The sequence below is a fragment of the Diabrotica virgifera genome, chromosome 4, assembly GCF_917563875.1.
Source record: "Diabrotica virgifera virgifera chromosome 4, PGI_DIABVI_V3a".
Lineage (NCBI taxonomy): Eukaryota > Metazoa > Arthropoda > Insecta > Coleoptera > Chrysomelidae > Diabrotica > Diabrotica virgifera.
In genome coordinates, this window is record NC_065446.1 from 105401863 (window position 1) to 105419022 (window position 17160).

The 17160-nt window shown below is 33.2% G+C and overlaps 1 protein-coding gene across 2 annotated transcripts in view; it reads left to right on the top strand.

Annotated features, from left to right (window-relative positions):
* LOC114328120 (uncharacterized) overlaps nt 1-17160 on the top strand; it is a 259872-nt gene that overhangs the window by 230977 nt on the left and 11735 nt on the right. For both annotated transcript variants that reach the window (XM_028276894.2, XM_028276895.2), the window contains exon 8: nt 1815-1865. In XM_028276894.2, coding sequence (XP_028132695.1) covers nt 1815-1865 — 51 coding nt within the window. The remainder of the gene's footprint in view (nt 1-1814; nt 1866-17160) is intronic.

The following is a 17160-nucleotide window of genomic DNA, read 5'->3' on the forward strand; positions in this document are numbered from 1 at the left end:
AATATTTTTTTTTCAAAAAGTTATAGCCTTCGACATTTGACCTCTTGAGATAAACAATTTATAATATCTAAGCAGCAAATTCGTTAATCTGGCTTTACAATTTTTTTTATGTTTGAAATTGAAAGATCTTCATTTTAAAGCTTTAAAAAATAAAAAAAATTATTTGTACAATAAATAATGCAATTGTAAAAAACGGCCATTTTGGACTTTTCGCAGGCTGTTTTGCAATAACCAATTAACGAAATTAAACGTACCATACCTCAAATTGTAGGTTTTTTAATTTACTACAATTTTCTATTAAAAAGTTTTTCTCTAAAATCAATATCCTAAGCTGCAAAATTAAAAATCATTAAAAATTGCAAATTTAACAAATGAAAATCGCAATAAAAAAAGCGCACAATATTTTTGGTTACATTTTAGTAGAAGTTATTTCTGGCATCGTCCTTTACAACACCTGATAGGTTTCAAAAATTCCTGATTTATATCCTGAAATCGACCTATTTTTCACCCACAGCCTGGGGTAAAAATCATATGGTAAAATGACAATTGTAATTTCTAGGTTAGTATTTTTCAGCGACGTAAATATAAATATTTTATGTCATTGGTATATTCGGACATTGTATAGTGAAATTTGATTTTATATTTATTTATTTTTACATTAACATATTTTAAATATAAATATTCTGACAACTGTCATATGTAACTAAAATGTCATGTAATGATTTGCGACATTCTTAAAATCCTATATGACGTCAAAATTAATAACGCACTGAAAAATCGCTCCGTGCATGACTGACGTGACACCTAGCGTAGTCGCCTGAAATTTTTGGCGAACACAATTTGACGTCAAACATGTGATACACATATGACATATTTGATGTTAATGTAATATTCATTTACCATTTTTGATAAAATTGATTATACAAACAATAAGTTCGAGTGTCAAATAAACGTCAAATTAAAAAGCGGATATCTGGAAGTTCTCTGAAGAAAATATCAATTTTAAAGGTTTTACTTCACTTTTTCGTTATAGTTTAGTTGTCGGTGTTAACATTAATTAAGTGTACATCGAAAGCAATAGGGCTTTTCATCGATTGTCATTTGTTTCGAGCTTCTGTCTTGTGTCACATAATATTAATATATCTACATCATACGTCTTTGGTTTGTATTATTTTGTATACCAATAACGTATGTCGTAGATATATTAATATTATGTGACACATGACAGAAGCTCGAAACAAATGACTGTGAATGAAAGCCATATTAGTCAGCGTGAATTAGTATTACCAGATTTTAACATTAGCTGGGTCTATTGAACTATTAATTTTGCGGTGTGTGTAACACAAAATGAAAAAAGATGACGATAGGAATATACCACCAGATCGGGGAAGGAAAGAACGTCAGTATGAAAATATAAATATAAATAATAAAAATCAAAACTGCATTAATAGGGTAAGCGAAATATGTATTGAAAAAAATTATTATTCAATCATTATTCGCCAAAGTTGTCATTTTTGCCACTACGGGCGCTGGCATAGTTTCGTGTATCCCCACCATGGTTACGCACGGAGCGAATATAACCGTTCAAACGATACGAGATAGGACATTTGACAAACACTGTATATAAATTTTAATTCCTATAAATAATCGTAGGTATATTTGAAATTCAGGACAACGTGTAGATACTTGCTTGTAATATTTGTGTTAAAAAAATGAACATCAGATTTTGGCGCCCTGGCATTTCCAGAATAAGAAAAAACAGTGTATAAGTTTCTACTTTAAATTACAAGTTGTCTAATACTTCTTTCTTTTAGATGATGGTATTTATGAACAACGCAGTGCACAGGAGAATATCCAAAATAGAGGTAAGAGAAAGTACTTATACGTGTGGTAAAGAATGGGCCATAGTTTAACCTTAGATTCCTGAGGTTAAAATAGGTCGATTTAAGCTAACTTACCTTAGTACAAAAGTACAAAATGTATCCCGAATGAAGTACGTGCCTCCTAGTGGCGGGATACGGGCAACAATACATTGGCTTATAGGGCAGTCCTTACAGTAGGGATCCTGGCCTATACAGAAAAATGCAGGCGGGTGTGGGGTAATACTGCACTTTGGTTGCATTGGTGGTGTATTGGCTAAACGTGCAGGACAGGGCAGGGTATGGTGCTGATAGAAAAGGCATTCAGGCATCAAATATCCAAAAATCTTTTCAGGCCATAATAATGAAAAGACCTTCTCCAAACGAAATAAAAACTTATACTGAAATGATGGCATCTCCTGAGGTAAAATGTTCCGGAAGTAAAATGAGCCTCCATTCGGATCTCCGGGTGAGGACTATCTCAGGGGGAACACCATTACAGGTTAGAAAAATCAGGATAGGGTCTTGGAATCTTGGTAGTCTTACAGGTAAGAGTCTGGAGTTAGTGGATGCGCTCAAACGAAGAAGAGTTCAAATTGCTTGTATTCAAGAAACTAGGTGGAAAGGACAAAGGGCGAAAGAACTAGGTGATGGATATAAATTGTGGTATGTAGGGAGTAGTAACACTAGAAATGGAGTTGGTATAATTGCTGATAGTGAAATGAAAGATAACGTAGTAGAAGTTGTAAGAACGAGTGATAGAATGATGTCAGTGAAATTTGTAATTGATAAAGAGGTATTGAATGTTGTGTGTGTGTATGCTCCTCAAACAGGTCTGGGTGAGAATGAAAGAAGAGCTTTCTATGATCAATTGGGAGACATACTGAGTGATATTCCAGCGGAGGAGAAAGTTATAATAGGAGGTGATTTCAATGCACATGTGGGCCAAGCCAAGACAGGATATGAAACAATACATGGGGGATTAGGCTTTGGAACTAGAAATGAAGCTGGAGATGACATGCTAGAATTAGCAACAGCATTGGATATGGCGATTGTTAACACATTCTTTAAAAAGAGAGAAACTCAACTTATTACCTACAAAAGTGGACAACATCAATCCCAAATAGACTACTTCATGATAAGGAAAGAAGACATACGTAAATGCAAGGACTGCAAGGTAATAGTTAGTGAGACAGTAAGCCAACAACATAAGCTGCTTGTTCTGGACATCGAAGTAAAAAGCGAAACTAAACAAAAATATCGGAGAGGACCACAAAAAATCAAGTGGTGGATGCTAAAAGATGAGAAGGAAGGTCTATTCAGGGAAAGAATAGTAGAAAAAATATGTTGGAACATGAAAGGAAGCCCTAACACAATTTGGAGAAAAATGGCCAATATTATTAGAGAGACGGCTATTGAAATACTTGGGAAAACGTCAGGAAAGAAGTTTGAAGATAAAGAGACTTGGTGGTGGTCAAATGAAGTACAAGGAAAAATAAAAGAGAAGAGAAAATTATATAAAAAGTGGCAAGAAACCAGATCGGACATAGATCTTCAAAACTATATGGTCGCCAAAAAGGAAGCGAAAGTAGCAGTAGCAAAAGCTAAAGCAGAAGCGTATTCAAACCTATACGATCAACTTGATACCAGGGAAGGCGAAACGAAGATATATAAAATAGCCAAACAGAGAGCAAAGAAAGCAAAAGATTTTAATCAGATTAGATGTATCCGAGATGAAAATAATAAAATACTAGTTCACGAAAGGGATGTCAAAAAGAGATGGAGAAAGTACTTTGACAGCTTATTAAATGAAGAATTTGACAGACAGCCTGTAGAGTCAACGGAGACAGTAGCAGCAATGGTCACCAAAATAACCAATGAGGAAGTGGCTCAAGCGCTTCAAAAAATAAAGAAAGGAAAAGCGGTAGGACCAGATGATATTCCTGGGGAAGTATGGAGAGCATTGGGAGAGACAGGAACAAGGTGGCTAGCAGGTCTATTTAATAGAATTATGGAAGTTGGACAAATGCCAGACGAATGGAGAAGCAGTATACTGGTACCTGTTTACAAAAACAAGGGAGATATACAACAATGTACAAACTACAGGGCTATAAAACTGCTTAGCCACACCATGAAAATATGGGAAAGAGTAATTGATAGACGGATACGTGAAGAGACCGAAATATCCGAGAATCAATTTGGCTTTATGCAGGGTAGATCAACAACAGATGCAATTTTCACTATAAGGCAGTTGATGGAAAAATACAGGAGTAAAGAAACAAACGCTCATATGGTATTCATTGATCTTGAGAAAGCATATGATAGAGTTCCTCGAGAGATTCTGTGGTGGGCACTCAATAAGAAAGGAGTCCCTGGTGAATATGTAAAGATTGTGAGGGATATGTATGAGGGAGTAACGACTAGTGTTAGGACAGGTGTGGGAGAGACTGATAAATTTCATGTGAAAGTAGGATTGCATCAAGGTTCTGTGCTTAGTCCGTATTTATTCTCATTAGTTTTGGACCAGATAACAGCGAAAATACAGGGTAACATTCCATGGTGCTTAATGTATGCTGATGATGTCGTGTTAGTAGGAAATAGTGAAAGAGACTTAGAACAAAAACTGGAACAGTGGAGACAAGCTCTGGAGGAAAAAGGTTTAAAACTTAGTAGGACAAAAACAGAGTATTTGGAATGTTCATTTAAAGATGGAGCTACTACAAATAAAATGGTATCTTTGGATGGTGAAATGATTGTAAAAAGCAATAGTTTTAAGTACCTAGGATCGGTATTACAGAGTAATGGAGAAATAGATGGAGATGCATGCAGTAGAATTAGGGCTGGATGGATGAAGTGGAAAGAAGCGAGTGGTGTGTTGTGTGACAGAAAAATTCCAATGAAGCTGAAGGGAAAATTCTATAAAACAGCCATAAGACCAGCTATGATGTACGGAACTGAATGTTGGGCAGTGAAAAAGAAAGAGGAACAGCGAATGCATGTGGCGGAAATGAGAATGCTTAGATGGATGAGTGGAGTGACAAAGAAGGATAAAATTAGAAATGAGTATATTAGGGGAAGTCTAGGTGTGGCACCAATTGATGCCAAAATGAGAGAGCATAGGTTAAGATGGTTTGGTCATGTTCAACGTCGAGACGTTAACCACCCAATACGAAGAATAGCTGAAGTGCAGATTCCTGGAAGGAGTAGGAGAGGAAGACCAAAGAAGACCTGGGGGGAGACGATAAGGCAGGACATGTTGGTAAAGGGGATTAACATTGATATGGCCCAAGATAGAATTGTGTGGAGAAATGCAATTAGGGAAGCCGACCCCGCATAGGGATAAGGCAAAGAGAATGATGATGACCTTAGTACAAAAGTTGATAATAACCGAAATACAGGGTGTCAAAGTTAAACTTGTATTTTATTTATTTTTTAATAGTTCTTGATAGGCATGGGACAACAACACAAAATTTCGTAAGTGGTGCTGGTATTATCCACCTTACTAAATTATGTTAAACAAACGTTTCTGGTTACTACCAGAGACATACGACAGGGGAACGTGAATGGTTGACCGTTCCTAAATTCTACGCCACTGGCGGAATTGCTATTTTAGTACTCTTTTTTAATTCTCCAATACTTTCTATGTAAATAATATACTCTCTATTCGTAACGATAAAGCCATTAGTTTTCGAGATATTTGAAGCTAAAAACGAAGCAGCATAATACATTAATCAAAATAAGTGTGCCTTTTCATTTTTAACTTCAAATATCTCGAAAACTAATGACTTTATCGTTACGAATGAAGAGTATATTATTTGCATAGAAAGTATTGGAGAATCTAAAAATTATGCTAAAATAGCAGTTTTATCAGTGGCATAGAATTTGGGAAGGGTCAACCATTCACTTTCCCCTATCGTACGCCTCTGGTAGTAGCCAGAAACGATTATTTAACATAATTTAGTAGGATGTACAGTACCTACACTTAGAATAGAATAAATTATTAAACAAAAAGAATACTTTAAAATAATTTGACATATCCATGTCATACTTGGCAGAAAGTGTAGACACTGTACACCCTACTAAATTATGTTAAATAATCGTTTCTGGCTACTACCAGAGGCGTACAACAGGGGGAAGTGAATGGTTGACCCTTCCCAAATTCTACGCCACTGATGCAACTGCTATTTTAGCATAATTTTTAGATTCTCCAATACTTTCTATGCAAATAATATACGCTTAATTTGTAATTTGTAAAGTCATTAGTTTTCGAGATACTTGGAGTTAAAAATGAAAAGGCACACTTATTTTGATTAATGTATTATGCTCCTTAGTTTTTAGCTTCAAATGACTTGAAAACTAATGGCTTTATCGTTACGAATGAAGAGTGTTTTATTTACATAGAAAGTATTGGAGAATCAAAAAATTGCACTAAAATAGCAATTTTTTAATAAAATAGCACAATAGTGGCGTAGAATTTGGAAAGGGTCAACCATTCACGTTCCCCCGCCGTACGCCTCTGGTAGTAGCCAGAAACGTTTGTTTAACATAATTTAGTAGGATATACAGTACCAGCACCACTTACCACATTTCGTGTTGTTGTCAAATGCCTGTCAGGAAATATTCAAAAATAAATAAAATAAAAGTTTAAGTTTGACACCCTGTATTTCGGTTATTATCAACTTTTGTATTAAGGTAAGTTAGCTTAAATCTACATATTTTAACCTCTGGAATCTAAGGTTAAGCTATGGCCCATTCTTTACCAAACACCCTGTATTTAAAAAGCACCAATATTGGAAACTTTTTATAAAACACTTGCATCATCATCAGATGGCGCTACAGCTATTCCTGCTTTAAAACATCCTTCCATCCTTCTCTGTCCGTATGGAGTGCATGTCTTCTTCATTTCCTCATTCCAATCACTTTTAAATCTTCCTGCTCATCGTCCTGATGTCAGAGCATGGGTCATCCCCATCTTCTCCTTTCCCACTACCATCATTCGTAACACGTGGCCTACCCAACTCACCCACCCTGTTTCCAAAGTATGGTGGAGTCTTATCTACCCTTAATACAATTAATATAAAAATATATTTTACGCCTAATTCTGAATAAAACATTGGTGCATAACCTGACTTGACAGTCAAGGCTAAAGGCCCTATGATACTATGCATTTTCTTGTATCATTTCTTATATCGTTTCTTATATAACAAAAAATTGGATAGTGTCATACAAGGGTATAGTTTCTTATATCAGAAACGATACAAGAATTTGTGTCCGCTACAGTTTCTTGTTTAAGAAATGCACCAATTTGTGCGCAAAAGCATAAAACATCTAATGTCATAATGGCGGCTGAAATGCGATCATATGATTAATGTCTTGATGATTTTATTTGTGTTTTTGTAGGTATTATTTGTAAAAATTTTATTAATACTTAATATGGACGACTGTTCTATTAATAACCATAAATTTAGCTCCTAGTAAAATTCAAACTTTAACTTTGGCTTGCATCGTGTTACTGTTCAAACTAAAACTTTGCATCAAACTAGAGGAAAATAAAATAGTTCCTGAATTGGATCAAAATGAAGATAATTCTAATGCAAATAATTTAGCACAAATATCACACAAATAAACACAAATAATCAACCTTATCAAACAGTCAACGTAAAAATTCTGGTTAAATTTTTTTATAAAATCCTTAAAATCAGCTGCAGACGCTACCATACCAATAAGTGTGTTCGTGGAGAGTCAGGGATTAGTCAACAAGTGAAGCATGCGAACTTTAAAATAATATGTAATACCGTTGGGCGTTGATAGATAAATATACAAGGTATGTGTATTTACTATTAATTAATATTGTTAATGAATTATTAATTATTAAAAATAAAAATGTATACCATTTTTATTCATTCAACTAGGTCCATTTTCCGTTGGAGCTTTACCACGCTGCAGACGGGGGTTGTGAATTGCATAGTGTAGAATTCCTTCCCTTTAGTCTTCACTGCAGCATCCATTTGGCTTGCATATTGTAGAAGCCTTGGAGGTTGTCACCAGGAAATGGGCCAATAAAGTTTTTCAATTAAAAATCTTTTAAAAATATTTAATTTACAAATATTTTTATTAGGTTGAAAAACTTAGTCTTTTATTAATGATTAATATACTGGTATATTTATCAGTAAACGATAATACATTAAATAAATAGAATATTGAATTAGAGTGGACATGCGTTGTCATGGACTAAAAGTCACCGACAGACTCCGTGAACGCACATACCTAAAAAGGTGCATTTAAATCAAAGCGAACACGAACGAACGAACGAATTCTCTCGTTAAAATTATTGTATTTGTACAGCAAATCAAACACGACCGAACGAATTGGTTCGCATTCGCACATGTTCCAACCAATGTCGGTAATAGGCCTGGATCCCACGTACCAAAAAAAGTTTATTAATAGCAAGCTGCAAATTTGTTAATAGATTAACGCTGTCTAGTCGGACAAATACTCTGGGCTAATTAGCAAAATTCATGGAAAAGTTATTTACCAGCAATTTTATTGCTGAAATCGAATTATAAGATCCTCTATATTAATAATATAGGTATGCAAAGTCCGCAGATAGTGTGCTACTTTTTTTATAAACAAAATGGCGCCTACAAATCTTATTTTTTTCAATTATTGCTCTATAACTCCGAAGATTTTAACTTTACAACAAAAACACCCAAATAAAAATTCACCGCAATTAAATTCTGCATAGAGATATGTTTTTCACGATTTGCTCCGACGAAAATTTTCCTCGGAAAGTGCGGGTTTTCCTAACAAAAACTCTAATTCAAATAAAGTTTTAGGTAAGTAATTATTAATCAATAATTAAATAACTTAGTGACATCAAAGCTTTCTTGGTATAGATTGTAATTCCAGAAGCCGGTGAAAATTAAACGAATATTTTAGCAACAATTCAATTGTTAATTAACAATTTATGATCGCAATAAAAACCAAAATAATCATGATACATTGATCAAACTTATAAAGATTATAAAGATGAGATGCTTATTTAATATTTTATCGACAAAATATAAATTTTTCTTTTTTTTTTGCATAATCTTTAAATTTTGAAAAAAAAATAGTTATAATACGCTGGTCTAATTAGTAAAGTACAAAGAAAGGTTATTTATCAGCAATTTTATTGCTGGAATCGAATTATAAGATCCTATATATTATTAATATAGGTATGCAAAGTCCGCAGATAGTGTGCTACTTTTTTATAAACAAAATGGCGCCGACAAATCGTATTTTTTTCAATTATTGCTCTATAACTCCGAAGATTTATACTCCGAACTTTACACCAAAAACACCCAAATAAAAATTCACCGTAATTAAATTCTGCGTAGGGACGTGTTTTTCCCGATTTACTCCGACGAAAATTTTCCTGGAAAAATGTGGGTTTTCCCAACAAAATCTCGAATTTTCAAATATTTTTTTGGGCCAGTAATTATTTATTAATAATTATATAGCTGAAATAAAAGCTTTCTTGGTATAGATTATAAATTCAGAAGCCGGTGAAAATGAAACGAATATTTTAGCAACAATTAAATTGTTAATTAACAATTTACAGTCGCAATAACAACCAAAATAATCATGAGACATTGATCAAACTTAGAAAGAATATAAAGGTGTGATGCCTATTTAATATTTGTCGACAAAATATAAATTTTTCATTTTTTTTGCATAATCTTTAAATGGTTAAAAAATTGTTATAAACAAATTAACATTTCTCAGAAATTGTTTATTATATTCTAATTTTAAAAAATACTTAAAATGCGTATTTCATAGGTCTTGAAAATGAATGCTTTAAAAAAATTTTCCAACCATTTGCAAAAAAGTTAGGAAACAGCAAAGTAAATATACGATATCACCGTTGTTTATAATTTGTTTTAATTATTTCAGAGCTTAAAAGTGAGTCTATGGTACAATCTAATTACTCACAAAGAATGTCAAAAATTAGTGCAATGGTTATATTTTAATCAAAGATTAAAAATACCTTTTTTGTAATTTTTAGCGCAAAAGTAGGCCTGATACAGAGTCGGAGCTAAAATGTTCACTTGAAGCGACTGACACGCAGCATACATTATTTATTAAAAGTGTACGTCGCGCGGCCGCCGGTCGTCGCTCCGAGTGAAAATTTTAGCTACAGTACTGTATTATTCTACTTTCGCGCGTGTAAATTACAAAAAAATATATTTATAATCTTTAATTAAAATATAACCATTAAACTTATAATCGATATTTTTTTGCAAATAATTAGCTTGTACTTTAAATTCACTTCTACGCTTTGAAAGAATTAAAAAAAATTATAAACACCGTAGTAATCGTATGTTTACTTTGCTGTTTCATAACTTTTTTGCAAATGGTTGCAAAAAAGTTTTAAAGCATTCATTTTCAAGATATTTGAAATGCGCATTTTAGCTATTTTTTAAAATTATAATATAATAAAAACTTTCTGAGAAACGTTAATTTGTTTATAACTATTTTTTTTAAACATTTAAAGATTATGCAAAAAAATTAAAAATTTATATTTTGTCGAGAAAATGTTAAATAGGCATCTCATCTTTATAAGATTTCAAAGTTTGATCAGTGTATCATAATTATTTTGGTTATTATTGCGACCGTAAATTATTAATTAACAATTGAATTGTTGCTAAAATATTCGTTCAATTTTCACCAGCTTCTGGAACTATAATCTAAACCAAGAAGGCTTTTAAGTCACCAAATTATTTAATTATTGGTAGATAATTACTTATCTAAAACTTTATTTGAAAATTAAAAATTTTGTTGGGAAAACCCGCATTTTCCAAAGAAAATTTTCGTCTGAGCAGATCGGGAAAAACACGTCTCTATGCAGAATTTAATCACGGTGAATTTTTATTTTGGTATTTTTGTTGTAAAGTTAAAATCTTCCGAGTTATAGAGCAATAATTGAAAAATACACGATTCTCGTGCGCCATTTTGTTTATAAAAAAAGTAACACACTATCTGAGGACTTTGCATACCTATATTATTAATATATAGGATCTTATAATTCGATTCCAGCAATAAAATTGCTGGTAAATAACTTTTCCCAAAAATGGGAAACAGGGGAAGTTTTAATTGTGGAACAGTTTAAAAATTTGGAACGTCAGATTACGAAAAGGTCCCATGTATTTTGTCGGACAGAACATCCAATTGATTTGTTACCCTTTCATTAAACTCTCATGCAAAAATCAGACTGCTATTACTAACCAACATGATTCCTGTCATTTGACATGTTCCTCGTGATCCGCTCATTAAAATACCCAGTTGGTGATAAACGCCAGTCTGATTTTTGCATGAGAGTTTAATGAAATGGTAACAAATCAATTGGAAATTCTGTCCGACAAAATACATGGAACGTTTTCGTAGTCTAACGTTCCAAATTTTTAACCTGTTCCAAAATTAAAACTTGACCTGTTTCCTTGTGTTCCCATACATCAAAGTTTTTCCGACTAGACCACTAGACACCGTTAAGCTATTAACAAAATTTCAGCTTGCTATTAATCAACTTTTTTTGGTAAGCGGGATCCAGGTCTATAAGTCAGCAAATCATCAAAGGAAATTCGGTTTCTGTGTGAACAGTGGATAAAGCGTAGCGAACGAATTCGTTGACAAGAACTGATTTTTCTTTGCAAATTAGTTTGAGAGGGCTGTTTGTTGTTAAGTCGTGAAAGCTATGACTGACCCATCTTAAATACATATGCGGGCAACATGCATCCCCGAAATTGTCCTGTTAAGTCCTTTTGTAACAAATTTGAACACCGCACTATCTTCTTTCTTTTTTTCGGCATGTCCTGCAATAACTATAAAATTAGTAGCGCTAATGATTACTCTGTAATGGTTTTACGTGTTTTTACTTTGTAACGAACGAATAACCAAGCGAACACCTATGAATTCGTTCCTTCGTTCGTTCGTTCGTGTTCGCTTTGATTTAAGTGCGCCTTAACGTGACACAGGGTAGCAAACAAAATTTCGACCAATCACGTGCCAAATTACATACAATTTTCGGTAAAAGAATTTGCAATGTCATACAGGGCACAAATGTATGTGCAAGAACGATTGAACGATCCAAGAAAACTTTCTATATCAGAAACGGTATAAGAAATTTACAAGAAAATGCATAGTGTCATACGGCCTAAGTCAGTGGCCAATAAAAATATGGATGGACCCTGGCCGTGCGTGATTGCTCTACGGCGAGCGTGGATATAAAAAGACAACATAGAATTAGGAGTGCAATAATAGTATGTCAAAATAAGTTCAGTGTATTTTATTTTTGTTAAAGTATTGTGTATAAATAAAGTCGTTGCTACTTGTAACATAAACTGACGAATGATTAATACAGTAGATAAGAGTACAGTACAGTTTTTATGAGACCATACAATTTGATCCAAATTGTATGGTCTAATAAAATTTGCGAAACCAAAATTTGGTACTTGAAGATAGGTAAATGGCATGTAGCCTTGCGACTTCCCCTATCATTCGGATTTGAACCCTATCCTATTGAATCAGTTTGAAGAACTGTCTATCTACTACTAATCCATTTTTTGAATAGGTTAATTGCAATAAGGAACTTGCATAAAATTTTAAATTAAAAAAAATGCTATAAATCACAACTGAACATAATTTAAAACATATATCAAAGAAAAAAAGGCTTTTTTGTTTGGCCCCTAAAGACGATTAAAAATTCAAATTAGAGCAGCCAGCCCAAAACGCGCCCTCATTGGTCGTGACGTCATATAATTGTAGTATTTGATGTCCTCGCCCAATAATTAATTAGGTTTGGCATTCGTTTTGATACTGACACTCAGTTTTATAAATATTTTGATAGATTTTCCAATCTCAACAAACTGGTACTTACATATTATTACAATGACACGCAATAAATGTCATTAAAATATAAATATAACCATAAACATAAAAAAATTTAAGGCACTCGCGGGAGTGCCGACAGAAGTGAAAATTTCTGGCGAACCAAGCGTCTTCATGTACACACGCTATCCCTCTTCCAACCTTTATAACTTCGGTCGACCTTATAGGCAATTCAACTTATAGTATATAAATTACTAATATATCGCCGTAGCGATGACGGTCGCGACCTCATCCAAATGCTTTTTCCCCATCCAAACAGAAGTGCTATACCTATATTATATACGCGTTGCGTACGTCCTGGGCAATTTATGTATATATACACATAATATAAGTACGTACAAAATTTATTTCGGCGAAGTGATGACGGTCGCAAATTCAATGTTTTTCCCCCATCCAAAAAGTGCACAACATCCCTTAAGAAGTTTTCACTTCAAAAATTTATTTCGCGGAAGCGGTGAAGGTTGCGATAACGGCAGCTAATTCAATACTTTTTCCTCATCGAAAAAGTGCACAACGTCCCTAAAGAAGTTTTCACTTCAAAAATGTATTTCGCTGAACCGATGACGGTCGCTAATTCAATACTTTTTCCCCCATCCAAAAAGTGCACAACATCCCTAAAGAAGTTTTCACTTCAAAAATTAATTTCGCGGAAGCGGAGAAGGTCGCGATAACCGCTGCTAATTCAATACTTTTTCCCCATCTAAAAAGTGCACAACGTCCCTAAAGAAGTTTTCACTTCAAAAATTTATTTCGCCGAAGCGATGATGGTCGCTAATTCAATATTTTTTCCTATCTAAATAGTGCACAACGACCCTAAAGAAGTTTTCACTTCAAAAACTTATTTCGACGAATCGATGATGGTCGCGATGACGGTCGCTAATTCAATAGATTTTCCCCATCTAAAAAGTGCACAACGTCCCTAAAGAAGTTTTCACTTCAAAAATTTATTTCGCCGAAGCGATGATGGTCGCTAATTCAATATTTTTTCCTATCTAAATAGTGCACAACGACCCTAAAGAAGTTTTCACTTCAAAAACTTATTTCGACGAATCGATGATGGTCGCGATGACGGTCGCTAATTCAATAGATTTTCCCCATCTAAAAAGTGCACAACGTCCCTAAAGAACTTTTCACTTCAAAAATTTATTTCACCGAAGTGATGACGGTCGCGATGAAAGTGGCGAAATAAATCCTTTTTCCTCATTCTAAAATAGGTTTTACATTTATTTTAAATTTAAATACTTATATACAATTTATATGTACCGGGTGTCCCAATAAGAATGGCTCTCGGCCATATCTCAGGAACCGTTTATAGTAGAGCTTTGAAATAAAAAATTTTATAACAAAAGTTGCCTCAGGAAAAGCCTGGAAATTATTTTCATAATTGTGGGACCACCGCTAGAGGGCGTAATTGAATATCAAAAATTAAAAAATCTAAATTTTACAAAATTTTCCTAATGAAGGGGCACTGTAAATCCAATCGTCGTATTCTTCATAAAATTCTACGCATATTTGATTTGACAAGTTTAGGTCTACCTTTGGAAATAAGAGGTGGGGGTGAGTGGGAACCTTGTTATGAAAAACGGGCTGTGAGTCCGGTTCTGCTTAATCAAATTTTGCAAACTTGGTCTTGTTGAAGACAGATCTTTTTCGTCAATGTAAAAGTTATGATGTCCAACCAACTTACTGAGTAATATGCCAGCTAGAAGGCGTTATTTAATTTTTTTCAGAAATCTAGTGTTCCTTGGAAAATATTAAATACAAACATGCATTTTTAATACCATATTACAAAATTAGACAAAATTAGCAACAGAATAGCGAAAACCGCATGTTAATACCTTTTTTCTATCTCGAGATATCTTACAAAACGTGTAAATTTAAAAACATAACTGTTACTGTCACCGGTAAACGAAATTAATTAAAAGTAGTGTGCTATGGAAACAACAAAGAAACATTTTCCAGCTGTCAACGTATATTAGGTCTTTTCAACGCTTCTCATTTGTTTCGAGCCTCGTTCATATCTCGTATATTAATATTATACACGGATTATACGGCATATGAGGTTTGAAACAAATGAGAAGCATTGAAAAGCCCTATTACAAAGAAATAAAAACAACTATTTAGTGATGACATAAACGTTCAAATTTTTGCCCATCATTTTCGTTGCAAACATTTACTCTTTCAAGAGTAGATTGAACAGCAGTCTCAATTTCTGCTTTCGATATGCTTTGAATGGCATTTAGTATTCTCTGGATAATGTATCCTAGAGTAGTGTATGATGGGCAACAATCTGAATATTTAGGTCGTCACTAAGTAGTTCTTTTTGTTCTGTGTTATATTTAATTTTAATAGTATTGTCTCTCTTTATATTGTTGTTTTAATTAATTATATTTTTATACGTTGACATCTGGAAAATGTTATTTTGTTTTTTCCCATAGCACACTACTTTTCATTAACTTAGGTTACCGGTGATAGTAACAGTTATGTATAAAATTTACACGTTTCTCGAGATATCTTGAGATAGAAAAAAGATATCGACATGCGGTTTTCGCTATTCTATTGCTAATTTAATCTAATTTTATAAAGTATGATTAAAAATGCATACTTGTATTTAATATTTTCCAAAGAAAACTAGATTTCTGAAAAAAATTAAATAACGCCTCCCAGCTGGCTTATTACTTATTAGGATGGTTCAAAGTTATCACGCTTACATTGAAAAAAAAGATCTGTCTTCAACAAGACCCAGTTTTCAAAATTTGATTTAGCAGAACCGGACTTACAGCTATTTTTTCATAACAAGGTTCCCACTCACCCCCACCTCTTAGTTGCAAAGGTAGAGTTAAACTTGTTAAATTAAATATGCGCAGAATTTGATGAAGAATACAATCATCGGATTTCCAGTGCCCCTTCATTAGGAAAATTTTGTAAAATTTTGATTTTTTTATTTTTGATATTCAATTACGCCCTCTAGCGGTGGACCCACAGTTATGAAAATAATTTCCAGGCTTTTCCTGAGGCAACTTTTGTTATAAAATTTTTTATTTCAAAGCTCTACTATAAACGGTTCCCGAGATATGGCCGAGAGCCATTCTTATTGGGACACCCGGTACATACACATAATAAATATACGTACAAAATTTATTTCGATGAAGAGATGATGGTCGCGAAGTATAAATATAATATATACTTACCTATATAATATTTATACAAATAACTAAAATGTATATGTACCTACTTACTTTTTAAGTAATATTGTAAAATGTACTAATTACATTCTCGTATGCAATTTGAATATGTAAATATGATTTGGTAGAACCTAGGATGAGATTAGGTGATGCTGAAAACATACTTCTGAGCAATATAGCACTTGCTTGGAATATTTTTAAAAGTATATTCTTCCCACATACAAAAAAGATGTGCGGTAGTATATTCTAAGTATATAAATAGAAGGTTTATAGCACTTGCTTGGAATGTTCTAAAAAGTATATTCTTGGTATATACTGAAAAGAAGTGCGACAGTACATTTTAAGTATATACATAGAACGTTTAAGTACTGTAATGTAGTATATACTCAGCATCTGCTCTGCACATTCGTAATGGTAATTACGCATATTCTCAGTATATACTTTTTCTGAAAAGTATGTTCTATGAATCTACTAAGAACATGAAATTGTTATGTGGGCGTGAAGGTCCTAACGCAAAATAGAACCCGATGGCGCGTTTTAAGTAAAGCTCTATGCTCCACTTAGGAGTTCAAGAACATGGTATACCTATAAGTTATTAAGAGTTTTTGAAGCGTGAAATTTTGGAAATCTCATTTTTAAACAAAACTGAACATTATTATTAGAGAGCGGAATATACGCAAAGTGCATATAGATGCATATATTGCATATTTTCAGACAACAAACACAACATTGCATATTTAAGCTAAACACGATTTATTTTGCATATTTTAAAAATAAATTATTTTCTATTAATAATAAATTAAAAGTTTAAAATTTTCCTCTCTTAGTTGGAATTTTATAACTTCGATATGAACGAGCTCGTTATTTATCTATCGCTCATCTGGACTTTCCCATTACTACCTGAATTTAACAATTATAGGTTTTCCCAGAAAAATACTATTTTATTAGCGTAGCAAGTCGTAGGTACCTACCTGCTTTTAAGGGTCTAATAATTATTTTGTCAGTTTCCGGCCAACATTTGTTTAAAGTAAACGTTGTATCGTATTTAGTGTTTTTGAAGTGATTGGTATATATTAAATTTATATATGTCTACCATTCAAAAAAGTGCTTGGATAAAGTGTTTTTCCGAGTTAAAGCTAAGTGGAGACAAAGTATTTTGCAAGGCCTGTTCCAAAATCGTAAGTTACATT